Source organism: Chanos chanos, chromosome 15, assembly GCF_902362185.1.
Source record: "Chanos chanos chromosome 15, fChaCha1.1, whole genome shotgun sequence".
Lineage (NCBI taxonomy): Eukaryota > Metazoa > Chordata > Actinopteri > Gonorynchiformes > Chanidae > Chanos > Chanos chanos.
Genome location: NC_044509.1, coordinates 6557660 through 6570423, shown reverse-complemented (window position 1 = coordinate 6570423; position 12764 = coordinate 6557660). Strand labels below are relative to the sequence as shown.

At 44.3% G+C, this 12764-nt stretch overlaps 1 protein-coding gene across 1 annotated transcript; it reads left to right on the top strand.

Moving 5' to 3' along the window:
- On the top strand, positions 1 to 10396 carry dtx2 (deltex 2, E3 ubiquitin ligase). The gene is made up of 9 exons (XM_030792762.1): positions 1 to 313; positions 973 to 1564; positions 4214 to 4272; positions 5836 to 5973; positions 8065 to 8126; positions 8525 to 8686; positions 9204 to 9365; positions 9596 to 9685; positions 9921 to 10396. The coding sequence occupies exons 1-9, from the start codon at positions 1 to 3 to the stop codon at positions 10173 to 10175; spliced, it is 1833 nt and encodes a 610-aa protein (XP_030648622.1). The 3' UTR covers positions 10176 to 10396.
- The last annotated feature ends 2368 nt before the right edge of the window (positions 10397 to 12764 follow it).

The following is a 12764-nucleotide window of genomic DNA, read 5'->3' as shown; positions in this document are numbered from 1 at the left end:
ATGGCTACTGCTTCTGGTTTTCCTTCGGGAATAAGCGGGTCCAGAAACGGACCATCCGTTTCTTCGCCCTCTTCTGGAATCCCTGGTCAAGCTCAGCCTATGGTAGTGGTCTGGGAATGGCAGGACGATCTTGGCTTTTGGCGACCGTACAGTGGACAGGTGAGCTGCTACATCGAACAATGCCTACAGCATCAACGGGTAGTGAGACTTGGTGGACCAGCTTCATCTAGTATCTCCCTCGGACAATCAGATCCAAGTCTGGCGCCTTACATCATTGACATCCCAAACTTAAAACAGTTCCGTCAGGATACCGGTAAGTGACACTGTCCTGTAAATGGCTTTAATTTCGTAGACACACATGATGCAAACCCCTATTTAGGCAAAATAGCCAGTATGCCAGCCAACTGTTTATATGTATACTTGGTTTTACTCTACATTTAATGACCTAGTCTTTGATTCAAATTCATAAGCATTACGAAGCTAGTCACATTTTAACAACATTAAGCCTTTTGATTAATTGCCTTGAACAACCACGTAAATAATTGTTTTGGAGCGAGACAGTCAACACATCGGTGCCTATCAGACTTCGACCCGCTCACAACTTGGGGTTTGTTAAAAGCCAGTAAGCTTTCTATTGTATCAACAATGTAGTAGGAAAAATGTTGTAGCTTTTGGTTGAAATCAAGCTTGTTATTGGGAAAGTTGACGTGGTTTTTGACACCTGCGGTCCCTGTGGAGTGGACAGGAAAGAGGAGAAAAATATCAGGAAACGACTTATCTGATTCCGACAGGATACAGAGTAGCATGTACCTACATGTTTTGGCAACATGAAAACATTGATCAGAGCACTGCCTTGTTCACAACTGAAATAATCATGATTCTGTTGAAACATGGTGTTGTCGTTGGCATCTTGTTTTGCTTTGGAGGCAGCTTTTAGCTGACTGCTGTTTTTTTTTTTTTTTTGTGCTCTAGGGAAGATGCGTTCTGTCCGTCGAAGCCTGTTCCCCCAGTCCTCCGCCCTGGGCAGTGGTGGTCTTTGGGAATGGGCCAACGACGAGGGCAGCTGGACTGCGTATGAAACTCGTACCTCCATTTTGTTGGAGCACAGCTACCAGGCTGGTCAGGCCACCGCCGACCTCGTGCCGCACGGCTACAACTACATCGTGGACCTCACGGCCCTGGAGCAGGTGAACAAATCCACGAGTTACAGGCGTCAGGTCCGACGGCTCGCCGGCGCCCCCTACCCGCTGGCGTCGTCCGGTTCGGTCATCCATTCTGGCCCGGCGTGCACTTGCCAGCAGTGCCTGAGCCATGGCAGCGCCGCTGGACCCATGCCCAGTCGCTCACGCCACTCCTTCACAGCCGGCCAAACCAGCCGACCCAGTCTCCAACAGCACGGCCGGGTGGCGGCACCCAACAGCTCTTCAGTCTACTCGCCCTACCCCAGAAGGCCTCACTCTGTGGGGAGCATGTCATGGGGAGGCCCCCCTTGGCATCAACCCACATCCATGGCTCAACCTCCCGGAGCTTCACAGTCTTTCGCTCCCAGTACAAATGGTTTGAGGTACGACCACCGACGTGACATAGACGTAGACATAGTCGTAGGAGTTGTGTTAAATTTGAATGTTCTTTATATTAAGGTTGTTAAGGATTCAGCAGTATTTGAGAGAGGTGGTAGAGTAGGGTCTTTTCATCACATTTACACGTCTGAAAAGTCTTTCATAGTGAATTAGTTTCTTTTTATGTCGAAGACTTCAGAGACTGATGTAGCACACCATTAAATGTCACTGAATAGAATTTGAGACAGCTTGGAAGGTTGTGACACATCTGGGGTTTTATTCTAGCTTTTGACATTTTCTCCTATAATCCTACAGCGTAGGCCAAACTTCCATACGTTGCGGTATTGGATGAGTGAAGTTCAGCTTGCTGCTTTGACAAACCTTTTGTTTCCTGCCAGAATCAGATAACCTTTGATCTCCTCCTATTTTTACCCGTTCTCTTTGGAGTTTGAGCGAAAAACAGTCGCAACAAATTGAATGTCAGCACGGAGAGCTCTTCCCGTGGAGAGCTGGTTTTTTAAAAATATTCGCGGCTGGTCGTTTTTCAAGATAAGGAAACTCGGTTTTCTGACCCATGTGGTCGTACAGGCACAGCGTGCTTCTGAAGGTCCCGATCGCGTCGGTCCCTACGTCTCCCGCTTCCTCCAATTGTGTCCCCGCGTGCAGGCTGTGAACGGCAGTCTTAGGACGTACTGTGTTAAGATGCTATCGTTAGTATTGCAGCGTAATATTTTTTATTATAGTAAGTGATATGCTTCAGCAGTGCTTCAGAGAGCTGGAGCTGGGCAGAATGCCCTCTGGTTGTGGAAGGAGAGGTCTGACAGGAAATCCCCGGGTTATCCTCGTCCTTTTTATTATTCATCTCAGAGTTTCTAGTGCTTCTGAAAGAGAAAGATGACATTTATCAGCTCTCTGAATGACGATACACTCTGTTAGTTGTTCTTGTTGTTTTTTTTGTTTTTTTTGCATATCCAATTCCTTTAATATACAAAAAAATCACTTAACATGACACTGTAACTGGCCTATAAAAGAACATGGTGTCTCAGAAGAGGAAGGTGAAGGAGTTAGATTTCCATTAGAGTATGAACTGGTTATGTTATTTTGTTGCGGTGTGGTATTTCGGAAATGTGGGTGTTGGCACAGTTCAGCAGACCATGGTCTACTTTTGGGCGACAGAAGTTGGCCCGTTCTACACCACATAACTACCACAGACCTATACAGCTGCTGAAGAAAACAACTTCTCAGTGTCCCCCCGTTGTTTTCGCGGGTTCCAGTCGCGGAGGTGTCAGGTTAGGCAGGAGAGTGCTGCTTAAGGAGCAGCTGGTGAAGGAAACATGGAGGAGAAAGACAAAACAGGGCCATTGTGTGGAGTGGAGAAGGAAGCTACCATTACTGGTTTCCTCCCATTAAAGCAGCTGAAGTATGAACAAAGAACTGAACCTGTTTTGTCTTGCCCTTTTAACCCTACGGTTATTAATCACATAGCTGCCTATACCAGTCAAGTAAGATACACCCTTTGGTTAAACATTGACCCCACAGATGCTATATGTCATGTTGAGGAAACAAAGTTGTGATGGTTTAGCACTGATAAGTCAATCAATCTTTTCTCCCATGTTTTGTAACCTAAAGAGCCCCCCCCCCCCCCCCCCCCAAATCATACAAAGAGCATAGTGAAGCGTTAAATTCACAATAGGAACACGAGTGCAGATATTAACACTCGCGGTCATAAATCAGGAACCGTAAATAAGCGTGATCAAGAACCAACAGAATGTTTTAAAACAGCTTACGTGAGAGGTTGCACCAGCTAATGGTGTGAAACAGTCTTGAGGTATCATGCCAAGTGTTGGATTATATTCTTGGTGGCCTCACCCTGAACACGAACAGGTGTATTTTGGCTCGCAGTGGTTTTGGTTTCGTTTAGATTTTTTGTTTTGGGCACATAGCCAGCTCTTTATCTTCTCAGCGACTGATTTCCGGGAAACTCCGTAGTCGCTGACTTGCAGGGCAGCTGTCTGTGTGCGCGCAACTGAGATTGACGCTTCCTCTGATAGGTGTGAAACCAGACGCCTCATCTTTTCGCATCTTTTCACACCACAACCCGCGTGGGTTATCCCCACGACGTTGCGACGATACCCGTAGCTACGTAGCGGTCAAGGCGCGCCGACACGCAGCGACAGAAGGAGACCCGACCAGACACGTCTGGCCCGGGGGGAATACGGCCGCGGTAGCACGGGCGGCAGAGATCCTGAAGTGTTTTGCACAGCGCGACAGCGCCATAACCAGGCCCGTCACTCAGGAGAGATCCCCAAAACATCATTTAATCTGACATTTCAACGTCTCAGAGAGAATTAGCTCTTGACAACACAGACAATTAGGCATTAAGTGTTTGAAAAGTATGAGTCAGATAGATATGTTTGTTGTCTCAAGACTCTGCGGAGGCCCCTGAAGCAGCCAAGAGTGATTCAGCTCCTAGAGTAGTTTATATTTAATTTAAAAGCATAATGGGCAGTCTTTCATCAGAAAATGAGTTGGAACTCCTAATATGAAATGTGAAAATGAGTTATGACTTTATATGAGCCAGTGAATTGTGTTGGGTCGGACGCAGAGACCGGTTTGATCTTGATCTCTGGCTTTTCTCTCCCTTGTGTCCGCAGCGTTTCCGCTATCCCAGTACAGCTGAACGGATCAAGCAGTGTGAGTGCTGCTCTAGCAGGTACTGTCTTTACAAAACCTCTCCATATCTGTTCTCAACTCTCTCTCTTTCTGTTTTCTGTGTCATGTTAAGCCTTTCTTGGATTAATACACACGTTTTCTTATGTCTGAGGTCCCACTGCACACACACACCTTCAGTATGACAGTGAAAACATCTCTTTTGAGTGTCAAATCTAACAAGGCAAAAAAAAGCTCTCACTGTAGGGCTGATCAAGCAAATTTTTTTTTATATCAATATTTTTATACTAGGCAGATAGAGCAGTTGTAAAAATAAATTCATAATTTATCTTTCCCAGCCTCATTTTGTCACCGTGAAGTGTACTTGATTTGTGGCCGTACACGAGTTTATAACCAATGCGTCTACGTAGTTCCGAAAATTGTTTCTGGCAGCACTGTCAGGGCAAAACAGCTTAGCTTTAATAGTTTGAGAGAGTGCACGGTGAGAGGAATATGTAAAATAAAGTCGTGCTATAACTTTTGAATCGTATCTTCTGTAACACAGGTACCTCACTGGGCTTGTGCCCAGACCGTTTTTAAAAGTTTTGACATGTTTCTACTGCACTCTCATGTATTTGCATATATATATATATATATATATATATATGACATCCTGAGCCCTCCAAATATGTGAAGACTCATTACCTTTGTGGTTCTCCTTAGATTGTTATGACATTTTAGCTTTTAAAGCCTTAAGCCTCTTTTTTCATTCCTCTTTTTTTTGTATCTGTAGGCCATGTAGACATAATGACTTTAGCTTTGCACTTATCCATGGGTATTGATGGAAGTTTGACAATCTGCAGTTCAACTGGAGGTCAGCAGAGGACCAAAACAGACAGCCAGGAAGGAGATAACTGAGAGGCACGCTGGAAGTAACACGATGTCCAGAGTGGCAGTTTCAGGTTGTCGGGCCGGGGAAGAGCTCGGTCTTCAGACCTTAATCGACCGTGGCTGGTTGTGCCGAACGTGCACGGGCCTTTGCTGAAAACCTAGCCCGAATATAAAACCCCAGTCAGAGATCAGATAGCGAGGTTTCTCGGGCCCTTTGAAAGCAGAAAGCCGTCCCATTCAGGCTTCGGAAAAAGGAAAGAGATGCGACATTGTGCACTCCGTTCGACGGACCCATTTCCAATTTCTCTTACGAAACATTATCATTGGCTTCCTCGTCTAAGACGCCAATCAGTCACTAAGCCGTCGTCGACATTGATTATAGCACCGCGTCTTGTGTGTTGCAGGATAAGCTGTTGTATAAGAGAAATACAGAAGTAAAACGTTTGTTGTTGTTTTTTTTTTTGTTTTTTTTTTAATCGACCAGATGTTTCTGTCGTCCTCGTTGGCCGCGTCGCGTCCCCCCCCTTCCCCGTGTTAAAGTCAGGCCGTGTAGTGACTGCTCAGAGCCCACTCTTGTCTTCATCAGAACGCTGCCCGTGTTTGTGTTTGCTTATTCCACCCCTGCTCATCACTTTTCCTCTCCGCCCCTCCCCTCCCCACTCCCCCCCCCCCCCCCCCCTTTCCCTCCCTCCCTCCCTCCCTCCCTGCATGTCTTCACCGGCCTCGGCCATTCCAGGCATGGCTTCCATTTTGATGTCAGCAGCTGGACTGGGAGTTCGCTTCATGAGTGCCCCCTTCTCCCAGCATCGCTCCGACAGGCCCACCAAATCCAATTCCAGCTCCGTTAGGAGGGCAAAGAGACAGCCCAAGACAGGTAGCTAGACCCGCCAAACCCGCTCACGCTGAGGCCTCCAAAGCTAATGCAAACGCTGCTCCTTTTCAAAATCAACAGCCACAAAACAAAACAAAAAAACAAAAACACACGCTGCTTTCACTTGTTGCCTTTCTTTGCCTATTGATTGATTGATTGGTTTAAAATTTTACGCAGCCGCTGAAATCACAAAATGGCTACAAAATCTGATGGATTGACCAAAGATATAAATGGACAACATTAGATATCTGAGTGTAGATTCACTTGTATTAATTGCTTGATTAGATGGTAGGTTTGTTGGTTGCTTTATGTAAAGGTGTACCGAGACATAGATTGTACATGTATCACAATGTTTTCCCCTCATACACCTGCTGTTATATGTGCCAAGCTGTAGCTTTGAATGCCACTGGTTGTGTTTCTAATTAGAGTGAAATGCCCTGAAACTCTTACCTAACTCATCAGCATGGTGACTACCTGTGGCAGACAGAGTGTCAACACAAGACTTCTTAAGTGGTCAGTCGCACTAAAGTGCATGTGCTTCCCTTGAGGGATTCCCGCCCCCCCCCCCCCCCCCCCCCCCCCCCCCCCCCCCCCCCCCCCCCCCCCCAATGAGAAATTTCTGGAACATTTCCTGATTGCAGTCCGTATTTACACTGCATTTGCCATCGTAATCCTTTCTCAGCAGAAGACGTTTCAGTGTGGCACATATTTCAGAATGATTTTTTTTTTTTTTTTGCCTTTGTTCGATCCATACACATCTCTCTGCTTCCGCGCATAACGTGCATGTTCAACATCGTTGTCCGCGCATCATCGCTTTCCATCATTCCCATTCAGTTTATTGGCCTGTTTTCGTGTTCTCCCGTTATCTGTGTCACGTTCACGTTCAGTCCCAGATGTAATCTTTCGCATCTCTACATGTCTGCATGGCTGCCTTGAGGAAAACGCAACATGACAGTCGAAACCCGGCTTCGCCTTGCGCTTTTCACATTTCAGCTTTTCTGTCGATCACAAGCCTTTGTTTGTCAGGTTCTCCTTACAGAAGCAGGTAAACACACAAACAGGTGTGACCCAGTTCGTATTAGACCGACACTCACAAATGAGCCTAACCAGCCACTGTAATGTCAGCTAACACAGCGGTTCAAACAGAGTGTGGCTCATCATACGCCCGCAGTTGGTCCCTAATGGTTACTAACATCCGCCTTTTCTTTTCTCACACAGTGGGCAAAGGATGTCATATATTAACTGCCATTTGACTTCCCCCAACAATGAATGAAATGTGTTTACTGGAAATAATCTCCTCAGAGGAATGAAGATTGGTCACAGATTACATATTTTTTTAATAGTTTACTTTTACAGTGTATAGAAACGGGTCATAATATTTAGTTTATCGGTAAGGTGAACGATAAGACGTTTATTTCCCAGAGTAAAACTTTTTAACCAGCTGAAGGTAGTTTGTGAGTTAAGTACACATGATAAAGATGGCTGAAAACATTAGCAGCAGTCACTAAGGAGTGAGGAAGCCTCTTACCGGTAACTGAACCAATGAGCTCTTCCAGTCAGTTCTCATTCCTGGTGTAGCTCTAATCAACATATTAAATGTAGGAATTTTCTTTCCTTTTCTAAATGAAAAGTACGTGTTGTTCTCAGTGTGAACAGTCGTGTTGGTGTTCTGTTCGGTTTTGACGGGAGGGAATATCTTTTAAGAGAAAAGCAAAAGCAAACACACACACACACACACACAAAAGAAAAAACTCCAGTAAATTTGGTTTCAGATTGATGTAGAAGCTGATAGTAAAGGAGAGCTCAGCTATCTGAGTACACATTCACCTCAGCATGACAAGACAAACATCTTTCTGCCATTCCTCTATTTCTGAAATTTCTGTGTGTGTGTGTGTGTGTGTGTGTGTGTGTGTGAGAGCGAGCAAAAAACGAATAGTATTACATCATTTGAAGGCATCGTGTGCTCAGGATGTTGTAGTATCTAATTTTGCTGCTGCCTTTGGAACAGATAACAGTGTTTCCTTCTCTTTATTTTGAAGCGCGCAAACATGTTGAGGTGTGAAATGCTAAAGTCTTCTCGCTGTTTGTCCGTAGCGCCTAAACCAGAAGAGGTCATTCAGAAATACATGGAAGAAGTGCCTGTTGCTCCAGATGAGGTCGGTTCTCTTCTACAAAGTCCATACACACCGATCATGTTTTACTTATTTATGCCGGAACAATTTAAAATACAATCAGCACTGTTTGAACTGTGTACCCTTTGCTTGTCATCTTTTGATATTCACATTACATGTGCCATGTACAGACGTGTTTCTTTATTTCTTTCTTTTATGTGTATATGTATATGTGTGCGTGTGTGTGTGTATATATATATATATATATATATATATATATATATATATATATATATATATATATATATATATATATATATATATATATATATCCATGCTGCAGTTTGTTGTGTGTTTTTGTTCTGGTAGTGTGTATGTTTAATAACACAGTAACAGCTTGGTTTGAATGGCGGGATGGCTGACGTCTCTGTCGTTCGTTTCAGGACTGCATCATCTGCATGGAGCGTTTAGCGTGTCCCTCTGGTTATGAGGTGCCTTCAGAGGGCTGCAATTCTCTGCAGCCTAACACGGTGGGCAAATTCACCAAGTGTGGACATACCCTGCACATGCTGTGTATGCTGGCCATGTACAACAACGGAACCAAGGTAAAGAACCGCTTGAGCGGACAGGTTTTTTTTTTTTTTTTTTTTAAACTCAGACCGGTAACTCTGGAACAAGCGTGTTGCTGCTCTCGGGTGTACGATATTACAGAAGAGAAGCAGAAATATTCGCCTAATTGAGCTCCATTCGTCGGAACTTGGCCAAGGAATTTGGACAATTTGTTTACTGAGTTGCTAAACAGCAGTAGGATTTTGCTGGTATGCTGTGAGGTTTAATGAGTGGGTAAAAGCCTAGTGGTTAGGGGTCATGATTTTGAACCCAAAACATGTCTTTTGATTGTTAATATCTCCCTGAGAAAGACGTTTAACTCCAAAGCTGCTCCGTGGGCATCTGACCCTGGCCTAGACAGAAATAATTCTAAGGTGCTCTTGAAAACAGAGTCGGCTAAACGAATGAACGTCAGTATAAATCATCCCCGTTTCCATATTTGTTTCTCAACGAGGGAATTTTCCTTCTCGTCGTTTAAGAAATTGGCTCACGTGTCGCTCGTTTGCGTTACAGGATGGAAGTCTTCAGTGTCCTTCTTGTAAGACAATCTACGGGGAGAAAACGGGGACCCAGCCGAAGGGCAAGATGGAGATCTATAGCCTCCCGCAGTCCCTCCCTGGCCACCCGGACTGCGGCACAATACAGATCATATACAGCATCCCGCCGGGAATCCAGGTCTCTCCAGCCTCCTGTCCTCCGTTTACCATGACCACACCTCACAGCTGTTAAAATACCGTAAAGAGAGGAGCGGCTTCAAACCATCTCTGGGTTTTTAGCATATGAAACAGAGGAGAAAACAAATAAGTTCAGTTTACATGTCAGTTGTAGGGGTTGACAGTGACTGAGTCCATCCGCCGCAGATTTGAACTTTGCACTCCGCTGACCCTTTTTTCTCTCCCCCTCAGGGTCCAGAGCACCCAAACCCCGGCAAGCCGTACACCTGCAGAGGGTTCCCTCGGTTTTGCTTCTTGCCCGACAACTACAAGGGAAGAAAGGTATGGGGGTGGAGGGGGAGAGTAAACAGAGTCAGTTTCCATCAGGCGTAGTTGTCCTGTTTTCTTCCAACGCTCTTGAACGTGCTCAGCTAGTGTGTAAAACACTGCCAAATGCAGTAGAGCGAGCAGCTCAGAGTCACTTTGCATATCACTCCACATAAAGGATGACATTCAGATGTTTGTGCCACGAGATGCTTGCTTGCTCTCTGAGTATCTCCATGGTAACCGCTTCCAGGTGCTGGAGTTGCTCAAAGTAGCCTGGACCAGACGTCTGATCTTCACGGTGGGAACGTCCAGCACGACGGGCGAACCGGACACGGTCGTTTGGAACGAGATCCACCACAAAACCGAGATGATGTCCAACGTGTCGGGTCATGGCTACCCTGACCCAAACTACCTGGACAATGTTCTGGCAGAGTTGGCCTCCCAAGGCGTGACGGAGGACTGCCTAAAACCAGAAAACCGCGACGCTCAAAGCTCGGCCTTGTGAACCGCTCAAAGTCTACCCAAAACCGACCTACGCAATCGTCCACGGGAGACGGGACGAGAGAAAACCGGGACTCGGTCCTGATCCGAATCCCTTTGTGCAAAACCTCTGTTGTGTATGAATGTGTGTGAAAATGGACAGAGATGTGCCAAAATATAGGCTGTCCCGTTACTTTGACCCATTTCTGCCTCTGTCAGTGGTCAGAGCAGTGTTGTATTTTCCCCTTCTTTGAGTCCACGCATTTCTCACATTCAGTTTTTTTTTTTTTTTTTTGTTAAGTTCTGTCGTATGAAAGGCAGCTTTGATTTCGGAATACATTTCTGGGTAGCACTTTAGGAATTGCAGTGCAGTTGGGTTTCAAAAGGATTCACAAGTTCACGCTATGCTACTGAAGCTGGTAGTTGATGCGTCGCGAGGAAGAGTTCAAGCGATCAGCTCAAAAAGATCAGCTTGGTCTTTAGAGAACTGCTCCTCTAAATGGCTCTTCCCTCAGGCATGCGTTTGGACTCCTCATTCATTGTACAATGATGAAGTGATGTTTTAAAATAAGCATCAAAAACTTGTGTAACTCTTCGGAGCACTGACAAGTTAATGACGTTCTGTGATACATTGTTACATCATGTTTAAAAACAAAAACAAAAACAACAACAAAAAAAGAAACAAACAAGAGAAAATTAAACAAGTAAAAATATAAGATTTACACATTGTACTTGCTGCACTACCATGTAAGACATTAATCTTCAATGGTACAGTCAATTATAGTGGCATTAGTGATCAAATGCACTGTAAAGGAAAGTGCTGCTATAGTTTGGTTAATGATTAATGGCTTCTTTAATGTTTTGTGGTTGTAGATCAGACTTTCATGACAGCTATCACTTGCTGCTAATTAGTTTTGTATTTAAAGAAAATAGAAGAAGAAGAAGAAGCACAAAGAATATTATTTGAGATCCAGTCCTTCTGTGTCTCTCAGCCTTTTGAAATCACACCGTTTGACTCAGTAGGTCAGAACTCGGCCGTATGACTAACGTTACGCTTACACGTTGTTCAAGCTCAGCTGAGAGTAGCGCCGTGAGCCAAATACAGACGCGCAGAAATGACACATCGCAGAAGTGTTCCGAGAAACGAGGTGGAAGAAAGCTGTCACTATGACAATCAACGGAACTGGGGTAGAACCTGTTAATCTAAAAACCACCGCTAATCTCTCAGATGATCGGTCGCTCATCTCTGTCCGCCTACCCTTTTACCACGCCACAGCTCCTTCCCGGTGTAACGTTTGGTTGGATATTAAAATTGTATGCAACCATAGATATATGACTATATATTCAGCATCCTACCAGCAATAAACATAACTTCATATATCAATCTTGTCTGTCTTTCATGCATTAGCATTCTGATAAACCAGAGCATCATGAATGAAATAAAAGATGAAAACGGTACAGCGTATAGAACAAGGTAACTGCAGCATGTGCCAATTTAAAAGGAATACCGGGGAAACACTCCAAAGTTACAACGGAGAAAGTGAAAACTTTAATAGAGTTTGGAGTGGTTTTCTGAGGAAGTCGTGTGACGAGGCCAGAACTCAGTTACAGGACTGTTTAATTGCTGATGTAGCGATGGAGAGAAGTCTAACACCAAATCTTGTTCTTTTAAGCTGTTTTTTTTTTTTTTTTTTGATACGGTTTATAGCATTAATTGGTAGAATTGTCCAATTAAAGATTTGCCCGACACAAAGCCAGAGACACTTTTAGTGGAGAAAGTCAGTCTCTTTGATCCTTAACGTATCCTTTATCTATTCATAATGTCTACCATCTGCCGTGTACTGTCTGTTATTGTGCATTTGAGGATATGGTTTGCCAATTCAAATTTCTCTCTCTCGTTCTGGAGGGTGATGGCACAGTTTTAGAAGGATCTCGGAGGATCAGATGCTTTATGTCTGATGAAAGCATTTCCCGACTTCTCGCCAGTCAGCACACCACTATGCCATATACAAGTCAAAAAGATACAGAGATGGTATCCAGATACCTGAGAAGATTAAGACAAAATATATATTTGAAGGTTGTAATGTTCTGTACTGTTGCCTTATTGTCCAATCTTTTTCAAGGACATTGAATATGCGCCTTGTACTATCTATAAATAGTCATATTTTCAGAAAGTTTACAACGTACTTGTGGCAGACAGAATCAGCCCCAAAAATAAAGTAGGTGTAGATGCGTTCACATTTCTCCTCTCATAAAGCAAGGTGCAATAACGCATTTGTTCTGCAGAGGGCAGTGTTGCATCGGGAGACACAAAGCATTTCAACATTATTTAACCTGGGTGCTCAATGCTATTGAGCTGGTTCCTTCTTGTTCAATTAGAACACACTGCTTTTGCTGTGAACATTTTACAAGCTTACAATGCACGTTTTTACAACCAGCTGTCACCTCTAAATAAGCAGTATTATATATAGACGAGGCACAATGTTCTCTCTATTCCCATACATCATGTATATTTTGCTTGACTACACAACTGTTCCATGGTATCTTACAAGAAATACGACAACAGACAGTTTATTTACTGTGGAACGCATGCCTCTAATTGAGTTTCAAAAAG